Source organism: Channa argus, chromosome 24 (genome assembly GCF_033026475.1).
Source record: "Channa argus isolate prfri chromosome 24, Channa argus male v1.0, whole genome shotgun sequence".
Lineage (NCBI taxonomy): Eukaryota > Metazoa > Chordata > Actinopteri > Anabantiformes > Channidae > Channa > Channa argus.
Window position 1 is genome coordinate 8,484,728 of NC_090220.1, and position 16,966 is coordinate 8,501,693.

Sequence of the window (16,966 nt, forward strand, 5' to 3'; positions counted from 1 at the left end):
AATGGTAGTTGCACCATTGTAGACTATTTAAAGACTTTAAGTATTAGCATGTTGCAGGCCTAAAAATAACACATCAGGACATTAGGAGTCTGGATGAAACAAAAAGATGAATTAATTTCTCTTCGTCTACCACGAACAGAAATGTTCTAATTTTAGCTATGCTACACAGTGAAAGAAGGACGTCTTGGCGGTGTCCTGCCCTTTCATTTGCACAGCATCTGTCACACGGCAAACAAAAGGGCAGAATAGAATGTAACACAAGCGTTTTGTGCTCTTGTTTTTACCAAAACCAAACATTTTAGGTTTGGTAAAGTGCAATGACATTATATCATTTCCCTTAATTTACAGCAACAAACATGCTCTAAATCAAAAATGCTTATGTTCTCTGATCTAGTGCATCTTCTCCATTACTTTACATCAGATCCACTTAATCAGATAAAACTTTTCCACACTGTTAGTTACTCAAACACATGTACTGCAAAAGTCAGAAACTTAAGAATCTCTGTATGTTGTTGTATGTTGTATGGCACATGGTTTAACTGTAGCTCTGAGGCTGAACTGAAGTAAAAATAGTCTTCAGAATGACAGAGGCTGAAAAAGCCACTGCCAATGTTTCACTGTTTTGAAGTGGGCCACAGTTACCATGCATCACATCGGGACACAACAGAGAAACACATGCACGCACGCACACACAGAAAACACACACACACACACACACACACACACACACACACACACACACACACACACACACACACACACACACACACTAACACACACGCACGTGTGCACACACACAAACGCAAATATACACACGCGCGGACACACGCGCGTGCCCACACACACGCAAACACACACACGAACGCACACATACACACGCACGGACACACACACACACACACACACATACATATACACACACACAGCCAAAATTGCATGGCCTAGTGTTGAATATTGGAGGTCTGCTACAGTCTGTGCCATCTGGGCGCCTACATGCTCCCAGATGTCTTCTATGTAATTAAAGTCAGACCCAGCTCGGCCCAGTCCAGCCCAGATCCAACCTCTCATTTACGAAGGCCCTCCCTGAATACATAAGGAGCTTTCCAACACTGCAGGCCTTTACAGAGTCTTTGGATGTGCAAACATATTTTCTAATAGGATCACCAGAGAAAGCTGGGAAACTAAAGGTGAGATGATTATAGCTTTCTTACTTATTTGGAAATAAAAACCCATTACTCTTTTTTTTCTTAATTGCTGAAGACTCACATGGAATTTAACTTAAGATGCAAAGAAGGACAATGAAGTGTGGCAAAGGTCATGAGCAGTGATTTGTACTTACAGTACAGAGAGCACACAGTATCTTCCAACCTTACTCAACTGTGTCAAAAAAAACTGCCTTTTTCTTATCACTTGGTAGGTGTTCAAAATGTCCATCGCCCAGGCAGCGGCCAAGGCCATGCTATCTGATGCCCTTCTGCAGGACAGCTCTGGGATAAACCGCATCAGCCACCTGGAGCTGGAGCTTCCTCTGGACAAGGTCATCAAGTTTGTGTCTGTTGGCCTTCCACTGATGCTCGTGAGCATGGCCTTTGCCCGCGAGATCTCCCTGGGTGAGCAGCTGTCTGCCTCCAGACTATTTTTATATTCTTTTGCCCCTAATTATACCCTATATTCATAAGTGGTAATTTTTTATTCTGTGCTTGTATTTTGGCATTGTGGTCTTCAACAAAACTATTTCACTGTGTATGGTAAATCCTCTGTATGGTAAATGTGTACAGTTTGTCCTTAAATCACCTATTCTTTATATGAAATGGTAAATGTTCTGCACTTATATAGCACTTTTCTACCTGTTGGCACTCAAAGTGCTTTACACTGCTTCTTACTCACCCATTCACACTCACTCACACACTCATACACTGATAGGGGAGCTGCTATACAGCTGGCCAACGCTCACCGGGAGCAACTAAGTTGGGGTTCAGTGTCTTGCTCAAGGACACTTCAGTTATCATGTGACTGAAGATTGAACTAACAACTGTGAGATTGGTGGACAACCGCTCTACCTTCTTGCGCCACAGTCGGCCCAAACTATGTTTAGTTGATCTTGTAATAACAATGAATTTCATAGTTCATCCAAAGTTAACCCGAAAGCCTGGACCAAATTCTAAGTTTTTATGCTCTAAAGAAGTGAAAGTCTGCAGAAAAGGCCACTAAAGGTGAAACTGGAAGCATCAGTTGTGACTCAAATGTGTGTGAGTTAAAAGCCCTGAATAATGAGAAGTCTCTGCTCTTCCTTAGCAGGCTTTTATCTTAGCTCTCCTCATCTTGTATAGTTCCTACTTGATGAAACAGAATATTAACAATGAGAGCTGTAATTACACGGCACTTTCCTTAACAAAATTAGGGCTCTGTGAAGCAAGAGGAAGAAAACACTTAAACATCCATCATAACTGGAAAAACACTGACTGGCAGGATTCATTAAGACCTACTCAGCACAATGGATACCACAGTAGCACTAATGATATGACAGCATGGAATTAATGGGAACACAAAATCCATTCTGCAGGTTATTTACTTGCTTTTTATTTTACTGCCAGACCCGACTCAGACCAGAGAGAATAGGATTTAGTGATTCTTTTACATTACGCAACCCCACCACCTGTCTTCCCATTGTCAATCATAGACCTCATTCAAGTCCACGCTACAAGTCTCTAGCTGAGAAGCTGACTCCATTGACTTTGAACTAAACATTGTCTCTGCAGAGCTGGTCTGCAATCAGCCTGATGCTCCTGATTCTAATTGCCATGGGGATGATTGAGAGCAGCATTCACTAACACTGGCACACTGTAATTACAAGGCAAAGTTCTTCTGTAGCAGCTCCCCTCTATTTGAGTCAAATGAGAGGATATGTTGATTAACCGGGGCGTGGGGTGGGGGTGTAGAACACGACATGGTGCCGGGGTAGGCGGCTCAACTGATGGATCTTGGCTGCTTATCTGCTGGGTTGTCAGTTTCACAACAGTGCATGATTGTGCTGCTGTCTGCAGTTGGGTCTACTCGCACCTGGACTCTAAGCCAAGAATTCTTGTACCAAGTACAAATGTAGGGATGATCTGTCAATGTTAACAGGGGAGTAGAAGATAGGAGCAGTGGTGGAAATTTAGGCTCCCATGCTTTGCCAAATGGCTCGAAGGCGTGTGGAGTTGAGGGGTGAGAATATTTTACAAGATTTCATGAAAAGGCATGTGCTGTTGTTTTTAATTTAGAATGACTTGTCAATGCAGACACCCACATATGCTCTCACAAGCAAACTGGAAAAAACAATTTCCACAGTAAGCTGCGTGAGAACATACAGGGGCGTCACTAAGTGTAATGTAAAGGAAAGGGTTGACATTTTTCTTAAAATATCAGCCAGGTGCCGATGTGCACAGTGAAACAGGTCTTACTTGTGACAGTGTCTCCTGGTAAAATTGGATTTTAAATTGTAAACCATGTGGCCAAAAACTATAATCCTGTACAAAAATGTATTAAATGATCTAAGGCAAGAAGACTTTACCAATGTCCCTCCAAAGCTGTACAATTTCCAGTGCAAATTGCTGCTTTCCACTGCAACTCATCAGGGAAACACTTTTAATTTCACTCTAAAATAACTTGAAGTCTGTTAGAGCTAGATACGTATTCTTAGACAGGATACAAAAGAAGAGTGATAGCAGCAAGTAAGGCTCCATTTAGCTTTCATATGATCACCTGACCTTTGTTTTAGTAAATCTAGACCTGTGCCCGTGTTTTTATACTGTAGAGTACAGCAATTAATAATAAAATTATTAAGAAGCCCTAAAAACACAAGGCCATTTTGAAACATTATATTTGCTTGGCTCATTTAGTAATCTACCAACTTGTACTCAACATAGTGAAAATCTGTGTTTTAAAATTTTGTATTATTTTTTTGTTCTTTCGGCTTATCCCGTGAGCTCAGGGTCGCCACAGCGGATCGTTTATGCGCATATTGATTTGGGCTTACTCCGTGTACTCCAGTTTCCTCCCACAGTCCAAAGAGATGTATGTTAGGTTAATTGGTGACTTAAAATTGCCCATAGGTGTGAATGTGAGTGTGATTGGTTGTCTGTCTGTCAGGGCCAACACAGCCTCCCTGCCTGCTTGTCTGATCATGGTTCTTACCACATTAGTGATGGGCAAAGAGAAATAGTTGTCAATCATAGCTTTAGGCATGATACCGATGTTTTAGGTGTGATCATCAACACGTCAAAAATTAACTATTAAAAAAACTGTAACTACAACTAACTATATGCACACACATAAACACACACACACTTGGGCCATGTAACAGCTGCCTATAATGAGTTGGATTGGTACAAGAAAGTCCACCTTGACAGCAAATTAGTAGCAGTATGTTTTTACTTACAGAGAGCAGGGCAACTGTTGAGGTTGCTTGTAATAAATAGAAGCTGTGTGTTTGTGTGTGCAGTAGCTGGGGCACACCCTTGGTGTGTCTCCTCCCTCGCTCCCTGTTTAAGGGTGGAGCACCCTTGAGAAATGACTATGGTGCATGGATTCAAGTGGTTTGGCTGTAAGTGGTAATATCAAGGTGAACTAAATATAAGGTGGTGGAGCCCATTTTGGAATGGAGTCACCCAGGGTTTTTAAATGTGAGGTTGCCATGATTTCTCTAGACTATATTCGTAGTGGACCTCCAGTAAGAAGCACTGAGACACTATGTGTCTGTCTGTGTGTGTGCGTGCATGAGATATTAAAAATGTGTAAACATTGCTTACAGGCAAATTGGTTTCTGCAGCCTTCTTTGATCTGGCTTTATCAATTCCCTATATTAGTGAATGATGTTATACATCGACATTTGTTTATTCTGCAGGGCCTCAGATCAGCTGCTTCCCTCCCAGCAATTTCACCATCAAGCAGGCCAGTTATGTAGACACATACTGCTGGGACTCTCTCATGCATCATGAGTTTGACAGCTATGGGAACTTTGAGGAGCGCTCTCTCTGGGTTCACAAAGTAAGTTGATAGATTTTGATCAGGCTTGCTTGTTATTCCTGCCTAAAGTAGCAGATAATGTTATACTGCTGATGAAACCTTTTTCTTCTTACTGTAACTTGTAAGACATTTGTTGAAAATGTCACCATAACCTAAAGGCACAGTACCTGTTCCATTGCTAAAATCTTTTTTCTAAGTATTAAGATCCAGCGCAGCGGACATCTAAAGCCCACTCACCAACAGAAAAACTTTTTTAAATCAGGACTTGTACTTGTTCTTTTGTAAAAGTGGGTTGTAAAGCCATTGTTTACGTGACAAGTCAGCTTTATTCAATTCTTTTGCTCTATTTGCATCTTATTTCCATCACTCTTTTTTCTCATTATCCACCCAGATGTTCCCTTACTCTCTTCTGGCCATGGCAGTGCTGATGTACCTGCCAGCTCTGATCTGGCGCCAGCTCGTCATGCCCACTCTGGGCTCAGACCTGCTCTTCATAATTGACGAACTGGACAAGTCATACAACCGCTCTATTCGACTGGCCCAAAGCATTCTGGATATGCGCCAGAACACTCAGAACCCACTCACATTTCAGGCTGAACTGCAGAGGTAAGAGACCACTGGCCGTTGGCTTGTAGCATGAATATTCATTTCTCTTAACTATGTTTCTGTGGCAAATAAACTCTACATATTTTCCAATCAGTGTGTTTGTGTTTCAACACAAACTAGACAATGCTGTGTTAAATGAAACATTATTCATTCCCGTAGAAAAACTGGATAAATTCATGACCAAATACAGACAAATGTTGCCCAAAGGTTACAAAGGTGATTGTTTGCTGTCAGTGTGTTGACCCAACCCTTGAGAGAGGTTTGAGAAGTTGAGAGAGGATTCAAGAGCGACCATAGAGACCTGTTTTGGGTGTTGTACTGTGAATCTTCTAGTGGCCAAAAGTAGAAAAATGTGGTTTGGTTTGGAAGGCTCCCTGGGAATGTCTGGAGCTGTGTGAACATAAGTGGCCTGGTTGCTGAGTGGGTAGAGTCCATGCACCAGGTCTGGATGGCTTAACTGCAGAGCACATACATGTACTATATATGTAGTAAATTATTACAATAAAGCCTCGGTTAAAAACAAACAAACATGGTGCTGACTTTTCATTTCTTGTCCAATTGCAGGGCCAAGAAGAAGCGATACTTTGAGTACCCTCTACTGGAGAGATACCTAAAATGCAAAAACAACTCCTACTTCCTTGTTAGTATGCTTTTCTTGCGTGGCTTCCTCCTCCTGACCTTCATGAGCGCTGCCTGTCTCTATCTGGCCTACTTCCACTTGTCAGCCTTCCTGCAGGATGAATTCAGCTGCTTTGTCCGGACTGGCATGCTGCGTGATCAGAACTGGGTTCCTGAGCTGGTTCAGTGTAAAATGATTGGCCAGTTAGTCTTTCAGGTTATAAGTGTGGCCAACGGCGCAATCTACGTCCTTTTGGCTCCCATTGTCCTCTTCAGTCTGATCCGTCTATTTGTTTGGGACACTACCTTCATCGCTGTCTACGATGTCCTTCCAGCTTTGGATCTCATCAACCGTCGGAGGCTAGGCTGCCCACTGAATGACCTCAATGTCCTCCTGCTGTTCCTACGTGCAAATGTAGCACACTTGAGGTCCTATGGTAAGGTGAGGGCATTGTGCTCCCTGGCACCCCCACAGGTGGGCAACACCACCGCAGGGCAGGGCTTAGGTCCAATGCTGACACAAGAAGAGATAGAAGAGCGTGAAGAGGCTGCGATGGAGCTGGCAGAGGAGGTCGAGGAGGCCAAAGAGGAAGGGAAGCTTAACTTAGTGGATATCATGACTATTCTGGGAGCGGCACAGGGAAGAGTGGTAAACTGCAGCGAGAAGAGGCCGCTGGTGGAGGAGAATATGAGTCTGGGTACTGTAACACTTATCTACTCACTCAAACGCATTCTGCTAGTGGCTATTTTTATCTACATCATTTGGGATGTACAGAAAATTATTAAGTGAACTAGAAACTACACATACAGACTCTAAAAATGAATAGCAGACGGTTTAAATAAAAGGTAGAATAAACAGGAATGAATCCAAGGGGAACCGAGAATGTAGTTTAAGAAATGTGCAACTGTAGGCAGTGAATCCATTGCATCGTTGTATAACTGTATGGTATTTGTGCATTATTTTTGAAAACCAATCAGATAAGGCTACAGTTCTAAAGGGGTCTTTAAAAGGCGCTGGGTAATGTAGAAGACATAGATACTTTCTAGCCCTAACTGCCCTCTTCGTCTCTTTACAGAGCCAAACCACCAGGGGTACCATGAGTTGAAGGAGACTGCACCATTTAGTCATTACTAAGCCTCCTATGGACCAAATCAATGTGATAACAGTGGGGTGGGGGGATTGGGACACTGTCTACAGTACTGTATCCTTAAAGACTGTGGACACCAATTTAGGGTTTCTATGGTCTAATTACCAAAAAAGCCTCGTTTACAATTACAGGGCAACTTTGCCTGGAAACATGAGTGGTTTTGAATTTTCAGCAGCCATGCATCTGTAACGGGCACAGACCTTCTGTTTTTCATTTGGGTCCTATTTATATTTATGGAGCCAGGAATGGCTAGTAGACAAAGAGAAGCATTGGAATGAAAACGCCTGTTGTACATACTGTAATTATGATGCAATAATACCAAGCATAGATCTCAATTAGGATTATACCAAAAACTATTTGTAAGGATGACTTGGGTTTATTGTGATAATATATGGTGTACTGCATGGTATTTGTGAGCCCAAAGAACCATGGGTTGTGACAGGTATGCCAAAAACTGAACATTGTCACTGAAAGTCACTGAACATTGTAATTTATGTACTCGCGTTCTTTTTTTTTTTTTTTTTACTTTATGTAATTGTTATTTACTGAATCGGCAAATAAAAGCTTTGTTGTTTCTGTGAATTCTGAAAAGTGTGCTGTATATCTAAATAAATGGTGTTTTTTGTAACTACCAGGGTTTTCCCCAATATCAAGTCCCAGGAGTTTCTGCACATGTATAATTTACCTTTATAAAATGTTTGACAAGCTACAAGTGTAATACATGTGAAGGTCAAAATGAACCATCTCTTTAAAGAAAGCAAAGAGCCTCTTGTCTTTTAACCCTCTTTATTTTTAGCACAGGCTGTTTCAGAGGTGAAGGGACTAAGTGTTGTTACTGCACACAAATGTCAAATACTTGTGTAAATGTAAAAAAAAATCACTTATTAAGTTCATAGTTAATTACTTTAAAAGGCTTGACATTTTGTTAGTTGGTAGGTTACTGTGAATTGTAGTGATGGTTGTAGGAGTTAAAGTTGTATTTACAATCTTAATAAGTCTTTGTTAACGCTTTTATTAAAAAATATAATTTGGTATGATCACAGTCACAGAAAGAGCAGCTATACAAATGTGGGTTTCAAAATTATTTTGACACAGCTAGTAAATGATTGTGACTTGTTTTTGGTCAAAGCGCTTGTTATTCATGTTTTACTGACAATTAACCTGATGATTCAGCAGCCAAATTTTGGCATCAACCAAAAACTGTGTTAAAAGTGACCAAATAGTCAGGGGGGGGGGAAGGCCTCGATTAGTGTCTGTAATAGGGGTCATTTATAAAAGGAGTGTATTTTATATTAAAGCAAAAACTGTGTTTTAGTATTGAAACAGGAAGTCGTGGGCAATGGAGCACTTTATAGCAAATGTGTTTTCAGCTTTCAGATATCATCTATGTTGAAATAATGGTTAGGCTTTCATGGCTCTACTCTCAAACTGTAAAGAATATCTGATGATTCTCTTGTCGTCAACACTCAAGCGTGTCAGATCCCATCCTCCATCATCCATCTGGCACAGAGCAAGAAAAAAGAAGGCAGATGGTGATAATGAATATACTCAATGGCGTATTTTGAACAGGAACAAACCTAAAACTGAGCTTCACAGTGAGGCAAAAACGTACAGTCTGTGGTGGTATTGTTGTTGTGTTGGCTGCAGCTGGCTTCTTCAGGCCACTTGAGGGCATCATTGAGTCATGCTCAAACTAGACTGCCCACATTGTTTTGATAGTAATATATTCATTTAAGGCTGCATCACAACTGGGGTCACTCTTGATATTTATAATTCCTTTAATCAAAACAAAGGGGAATGCAGTCTCATTCGAATCTGCCTTATCAGGCATTCACCAGGTCCAGACTCCTGTGCCAGAGACTGTAAAAGCTTCTGTGCTGCAGCCAATTTCCCAGAGTCAGAATGTGTGAGGAGGCTGGTGTTGCTGTGATTGGAGTACTGCCTTTTGGAATCAAGAAACTCCTGGCAATCTTCATTGAGTTCAGCCATGTCAGCAGGCTGGACCCCACTGTTTGTAGTTAATCTTTCCTAAAATGTAGGGCGTGATGCTCATTTTTTAAGGCAGGACTCAACTGAGTGAAATGAGATATCAAAGATGTCCTTCGCCTGCTCCACGCTGTCATTCCTGTCTGCTTGGAAAATGTTGATGACTTTGTTAGAGCTGAACAATACTGAGGGGTTACCATCACATGGTTTACACGAGTCTTCATGTAGCTCACAGCACAGCAGCAATGCAGGATCCAAGCGAATGAATTTGTAATGTTAAATGGTTCGGCAACTCTCTGAGGCCTAACCTTTTCCATCAACTCTGCACGTATTGAAGGGAATTGATAGAAACATCCAGTAACTATGCACTCATCCTGTTTCCTCTATGTATGGGAATGATTCAGTGTGTGTGTGAGTGTGTGAGGTTGTTGTCAGAAGAGGGTAGTGAGTGTAGCGGATTGAGTTGCTTCAAGACTGACCACTCTACCATCTAATTAGAATTGATGCATGAGGCAGAATAGTGATTATGGAGGCTCTGCTCGTGCCCTGCACTACAGCTACACTTTACTGTGTTGTGGTTTTACAAATATGCTGTTTTGCCATTTTGATTGCTGACTGTAAAGGAGTCAAGGTCAGATGCCTATAGATCAGCTTTAAGATGAATTTAAAGTGAGTCTCGAAGTGGTGACAGCATGCAAATAAGCTGAGAGTAAACCCGTAAGCACAGTTTAGGTAATCTTAAGGTCACGATACAATTGATTCATCACAGCTCACCCCCCCACCCCCCACCCTTGTTGCAATGGCCATGGAACGAAGACAGAAACGTAAAGTAAAAGTGATGGTCGCTGTAACCATCCAACATTTTTCGTTCTGTTAACACCTGTTCACAAATGTATGTGCACCATTGATATTATGCAGCTACAAGGTACCACTTCTTTCTTTTTAACACAAAACTGTCGCTGCAATACTGCTTATACTGTTCATATTCTTTATATTGTTTTACTCGCTACATATTATATCATAAATCAGAAATATTAAAATATAAAAAAAATAAAATATAAAGTTAAACATGCAAAAATGGTTATGAATCAGAGTATCTGATCTCAAACATTGTTACCCATAGTTCCTTTTTTTAAGGCGTCTCAAGAGCTCCTAACTGCATTTTATTTTTGTACTAATTTGAGCTATTGATTATGATAATAATTTATTTATGTTCAATGTTTATGAATGTTTTTTTCCAAGCTTACAATTTCAAATCAGTGGTAAATAATTTCTGTGTTTTTTATGAAGGTTTATTATTGTGTTTGGGAGCTAATGTTATTATAATTAAATAATTACAATTGTGCATAAAGGATCTATTGCAACAAAGATGAAAAAAGAAAAGATATATATTTCTCAATTTTACCTAAATTTAACCTAAAATGTTTCCAGCTTTTTCCAAAGCTACATCAAACTTAGTCAAATTTGGCAGCATCACTAATAAATCAAGCTGTCATTGCTTCAGAGTTTTTACCCAGCTTTCTCAGTATTGTAGTGACTCACTTCAGACTGCTAATTAGAGAAGCTTATCCCAAAAAGAAGAAGAGCCCAATCCACAGCCGTCCTCATTGACCCCACTCAGCTTGAAGAGCTCCTCATCTTCACAGGGTGTTTGAATTTGACTCACAGGTTGGATTTTAAGCCTGCTCCTTTTTTGAGTTACTAATCTGTGTTTCTTTCCCCATGGGTTTCCTATTCTCTTTATTTAATAGTAGCCAACACTGCTAGTATAAAATAGTTACTCATTCCTTTTTAAATAACCCACTTTCAAATGAAAACAACTGTTGGGTGACATTCATGAACTGGCCATTGAATAACACTTAAAGGTCATTTTTCATTAAAATATTAGGGATTCTTAACTCTCAGGTTTGTGTGAAATATCTTCAAATACTGTAGGAAGAGTAACTTCACTCATTAATGAATGCAAGAACAAGCCGTGGTTTAATGATCTGAAACCATCTGATGCAGAATAAATTAAGGTTACCTATCAAGCACAAGATGCTTAATCTTGATCATACAGTGTTTTGAAGCTTGGTGCAGCACATCAGTAGTAGAAGCTGATAAAACAGTATGCAGAAATAATCTGGAGGAGTATTGCTAGCAGAGGGCTACAAGGCTCCGTTTGTATTGGAAGCAGGTAAAACAAAACATTTAGAGCACATTTTATCCAACGTGAACATTTTCCCTTGAAACCAAGTGAGGCTGAACAAATGAAGTCACTTTCTTAGGGGATTATATGTGTACAAAGGTCAGGACAATTGGACAAGGACTCATGAACAGAGGACAGATGGACATGCGTACAGCAGGTCTGTCTCAGAGGACCGCTCCTCCTGGTCACCTTGAAGGCTGCTCATGTACGTCTGGAATGGTGAAGGACACCTTTGGTCCTAAAGTAATGCAATACACCTTTCATCTAAAAATCTTGGCAATGCCTAGGACACAATTTCCACTGGGGTTATGGGAATGTGCCCTCCCAATTTTTTGAGTACTAATTTTGTCACACTAGCTTTCATTATCTAGGGTAATTTTCTTTGTAAAATCCTAATAAAATATGTTCACTCACTGTCTAGCAACTCTACACGTGAAAAGAGGAGATCATTAAAAATCATGATACACTTATATGAGCTGTCTTCTGTTGTTACCTGTGTGGTAAACAAGCAGCTGCCAGTAGTAGAAAAATAATTGTTTGCCCTGATTTTCACCTCACAGGCTACATACAACCTACCTGAAGTTATTATTATTAGTTGCTGAAGAATTATTTAGACCAACTAAACTTGATGGTAGATAGAAACCACTCAAAAAACCTTCTTTGTTCATTTGAGGTGGCGATATAAAATGTTAGATTTATAATCTAATACTACGACTGTGGCGCAGGAAGGTAGAGCGATTGTTCACCAATATTGGAGTTGTGAGCATGAATGAGAAACCATTTAATCAAACTAATAACAAAAATAAAACGTTTATCCTAATATATACACATATACATGTCAAAGTCAAGTACAGCTGTCAGCAGGTAAAGTCGTTGGATAAAATAGAAAAAGAATGACATTGTATTTCAGTCAGTGCTGTCATCTCTTGACACTGATAATTACGATTGTTACTACTGATCATCTTGCTCCATTCACTTAGAAAAGGCTTCTGGACAATGCAGTTAAAGCCGTAAAAACCTTAAAGCTGATGAAACCTCTGCTAATAATGACTAATTCTCCAACTTGCTGTGGCACTCAAACCCTTCATTTCCATTACTTATCTTCTAACTTGGCTGATACAAAACATATTCTTTGGATTTGGCTAGTGAGTAACGGGGGCCAGAAAATGGTTATTCTCTAAATGGTGGAAATCCCACATCCAGATGACTACCAACATCTAATCAATCAGCCCAATCTGTCGACCAGATTTCACTAGAAAAATGTTCTTAGGCTTTTGTCATAGCTTGCCAACACAAAGACAAGCAAAAAAAAAAAATAAAAATAAAGGATGAAGACATAACATCCTTGGCAACAGGAATACAATTTCTTTGTATTATATTGTGTTGTATTTATAATTTTGTCATCCACCACACACACACATACAGTAAGTAAACATCCACCATGACTACCTTTACCAGTGTATCATTACATTGGCCAAAAACTGCACCATGAAGACAAAATAAATCTCCAAGCAACTTTGTAAAATGGTTAGTAAAATGGTTACTTTTCTAGTCATTAAACATCTTTTGGAACACAAAAAATTCATCATTGAGAAATGGAAGGAACATGGCACAGGTGCATAAAACAACTGTTGCCAAGGTTTTTCATCAATCAAAGCTTAATGGAAGAGTAGCTGAGATTTAATATGAGCTTTTCACTCTTTGCCAGAGTTTGTCAGAAGGTGTGACGGAGGCTCTGAATTCAACTGGAAGAACGTTCTTTGCTCTCATGCGACCAGAAGATGCAACGTTATGGATAATGTGCATTCTGTTTTTTTTTTTTTTTACTAAAAAAGTCAAATAAATTGAACATAAAAGTTCAAATAAAAGGAAAACTACTTTAGGAAGGAGGATCTTTTATATAGACATCGCACAGTTATCACTGTCCCTGTCCTTCAAAGGTATTGGAACAGCAAGACCAAGCCACATTGAGCAACCTAGAATCATTTTTAAAAATCAGATCATCAACATTTTACCACTTATTGGACTGTATCACTAACAGGTGTTTTTGTTATCTTGAGGTGTCCAGTGAAACTATTTATTGTTCAAATAATAAATAGTTGTTTTTAGCCACTGGTTTTAACTGTGAAAAGTAAATTAGGTGTTACAGAAGAATAAATCTACATGAAAACCAGAGAGCCACAACACAAGATGCAAACATCTCATCAGCAGTAAGAGAATGTACAAAAACAACACAGTCACCAAAGTACTCAAAAAATCTTTATGGTCTAATGTGGCCAAGTTGAAGCTCTCCCAAAGTGATGGGTAGGCCAAAGTTTGAAGTAAGGAAGGATATAAACATAAGTCAAACCATGCAAACCCTTCTGTGAATCAGTGTAAAAAGTTTGCATTCCGTCATTTTGAAAAACATGCAGAAGAAAACAAATGTCATCAACATATTTAACGCACATTCAGCTAGTATAAATGTTTCTTTATCAAAAACCTAGTTATTTTTTTAAATTAATCAAGGATAATTTTCATTATTTTACTATAACCTATCCTTTATCATTTTTGTTCCTTTTGGTGATGAATTGAACAAGCTGAAAGCTGTGCAAAGTTATTATGTTAGATTTAGAGTTAGGTTTATTTTTTACATTAAAATTCCATTAGGGGATGCACATTGATGTATTTCTCTGTCCTTCATCATGCTGTAAGACAATGATCACCATCACACTGCCATCTCAACAAAAGACTTTATCAGAGGGAAATTGCGGAAGGTTCTAGACTGAGTCATTCATCAGACATTAAGTTAACTGAACACATATTTCAACTTCTGATGAAGAGAGTAAAGGGAGGACCCCCTTTAAACAAACAACAACTGCACAACAATTTGGTGATTATAAGAGTCACAGAGAAAACAATTAATTTAAAAACCAAATATGAAGTTTTATTTACTTTTAAATTATCTGATTAAATACTTTTGGAAGAAATGAAATTAGGATGATCTGAGACAAAGTGCGATAGTCTGTGTTGTTTTCTCTGTTGTGTAAGCTGAAATTCTAAACTTTCATCTGATATCCATCTTTGGCAGAAGAAAACAGATTTATCAAAATAAATTTAGAGTGAACTGTATAGTAAATGGTGGCAGGAAAGAAGTGTAGTATATTATGCATACACAACTCGATTGTATAAAACCTGACGCATCTGGATCTGCTAACACTGAATCAAACACATGGTCATGTAACCCTCCACAAGGCACAAAAGGTGTCAGATCTATTCAGTTTGATGACAGATGATTTTCAAAGGCCCGCACTCATTTGCATGATTGGAACAGTTGGAAACGCTTTGACCTCTGCCTTGTAGCTGCTAATTTAATACATTCTGCTGTCCAGTAGTGTCAGGAGGAGAGAAGATAACCAGTTTATCTGAGAACTGTCTCACAGTGAACTGAAAATACGTATATCTGCCTCTTTTTAAGCTTTAAAACAATCATTGCCTGTGTTATACATTTTCTCATGTTTTCTCATATTCCGCTTTTTGCTTGCGATGCTTAAGGAAACAGTTGCTAGGAGTTTTTGTCTCACCGGTAAATGATGGTGGCACTTTAATTGGCACATGTCAGAAGCAGAAAACATCAGCTCTGGAAGCTTATGAGCGACTGGCAACAGTCAAATTCAATTACAGTGAAATGTTAAGGCTCTGTCCTTGGTGCTGATCACACTTTGCAACCAGTTGTAGAAATAGCTGCTCTTTTAAAGGACAATCTCACCGATTGTAGGGTACAGGGTTCAGCATGGGCACTCTGGCCATTCTTAGGAGTCCCGTGTGTACTGTCACCTGCCAATCATGGCCAGCATTCTTTTTTTCCATACTGACTTCTGCAGCCCTCAACATTACATCCACTATTAAATGTTATGGCTGGTCTGTATAAAGCACTAGTCATCCTATAAACTATTGTTTACACTGCTAATTCTGTCACTTTTAATGGTTCAAATGAATGCTAACCCTAAGGCCTTCTACCGGAAAGAGTTGGAGGTGGGGAACACCTGCCATGCTGTCTTTCAATTCTCCTTAGCACGTGAGGTTACATTGCACCATATGTAATACAAGTTGCCAATTAGGTGGCACACCAGCAAAATGTAACGTGCAAAATGTAAATTATAATGAATCCTGAAAACATTTAAAGTTTTCAGTTGGACATCCCAGACTTCATTCTGCATGAGACACAGCAATGTTTTCAATTGAATCTATGAGTTGGACGTTTTCAATGTTCACTTTTGTTTATTTCCCAAACAAGTCTCCTGTGTTATGGTTCTCTCGTTATTGAGTAAAATCTTTGAGACATTCTGAGGTTCTGGAGGATGTGTGATGATCTTAGTTCTCACAGGATCTGATGCTTTGTTTCTGAAACGTTGTGAAAGGTGTTTATTCCTGTCTCTGGTGGTGAATTCGATGTTTCTTCTAAAGTTACATTGGCTTTTTTAAATCGCTGTTTCAAAAATAATGATGAAAGCTACCTTTTGAAACAGGTTCATGTTAATAATAAGTATTGGTCTCATTACGCCAAGTGTTGTTTGCCCAATTCCCAGGTTACTATCTTCTGGCATTACCTATACACATGATCAGTGTGCCATTCCCCTGGCACAAACTCTACATCAATAGCTTAATAGCTTCATGGTTTTTTTTTTGTTCAGGAAGATCAAGGTGTATTCTTTGTCATTTGAAATGACTACAAGGTAAAACACCTGAGAGTTGCTTTGTTTTAAGAAAAACAATACAGCGTTTAACAGATTTCATTTCCATGCCACCATGAGGAATACTGACATTACAAGCTGTCACACCTGTTTATTATCTCATGTAGGAGCAGGTGATGTATCGTGGATTTTACTTGCGTGCCAGGTTCAGACGGTGTGTTTTAAATGAAGTGGGCAGCAGAAATCAGTTTGGTTCCCATACAGACTGGAGGAACTGATGGTGTGATGTTGCAATGTGTGCTGCCTCTGTACAATAAATAGCATGGCTGTTGACCTGACAGCTCCATGAGTAAAATCTCAGTGCTGACTGATGACTCGCTTGAGACAGAGAGAGAAAAGAATGAGGAAGAGAAGGAAAGACTGATAGAAATGTGTCGAGTGTTGGCCCATCTGCATCTATTTCATCTGTCAACAGTCCTGATGTATCACGCGCCAGTTAGGTGTGTGTTTGTGTTAGTGTGTGTGTGTATTTGAAGGTGGTAAACAGCTGCCATGAAATACAAACACTTCATGTGCTCTGATTGATGTCCTTGTATTCAAAGCACATCTTAGTACATCAGTAGGATGAATGGCCATTAACTGCTTCAGTGGTGCTGCATATTGAGCCTGTGGAAGACTCAGTGGAATTGTATGGCATGTTATACTTTCAAAGGTAAAGGTATTGTTGTTTTTGTATTTTA

At 39.5% G+C, this 16,966-nt stretch overlaps 1 protein-coding gene across 1 annotated transcript in view; it reads left to right on the top strand.

Annotated features, from left to right (window-relative positions):
• pknox2 (pbx/knotted 1 homeobox 2) overlaps positions 1 to 7,961 on the top strand; it is an 89,734-nt gene extending 81,773 nt beyond the window's left edge. The window contains exons 12-17 of the mRNA XM_067494913.1: positions 1,025 to 1,187; positions 1,418 to 1,610; positions 4,886 to 5,028; positions 5,399 to 5,613; positions 6,178 to 6,929; positions 7,308 to 7,961. Of these exons, the coding sequence (XP_067351014.1) occupies positions 1,025 to 1,187; positions 1,418 to 1,610; positions 4,886 to 5,028; positions 5,399 to 5,613; positions 6,178 to 6,929; positions 7,308 to 7,366 (1,525 nt within the window). The 3' untranslated portion in view covers positions 7,367 to 7,961. The remainder of the gene's footprint in view (positions 1 to 1,024; positions 1,188 to 1,417; positions 1,611 to 4,885; positions 5,029 to 5,398; positions 5,614 to 6,177; positions 6,930 to 7,307) is intronic.
• Positions 7,962 to 16,966: the final 9,005 nt, after the last annotated feature.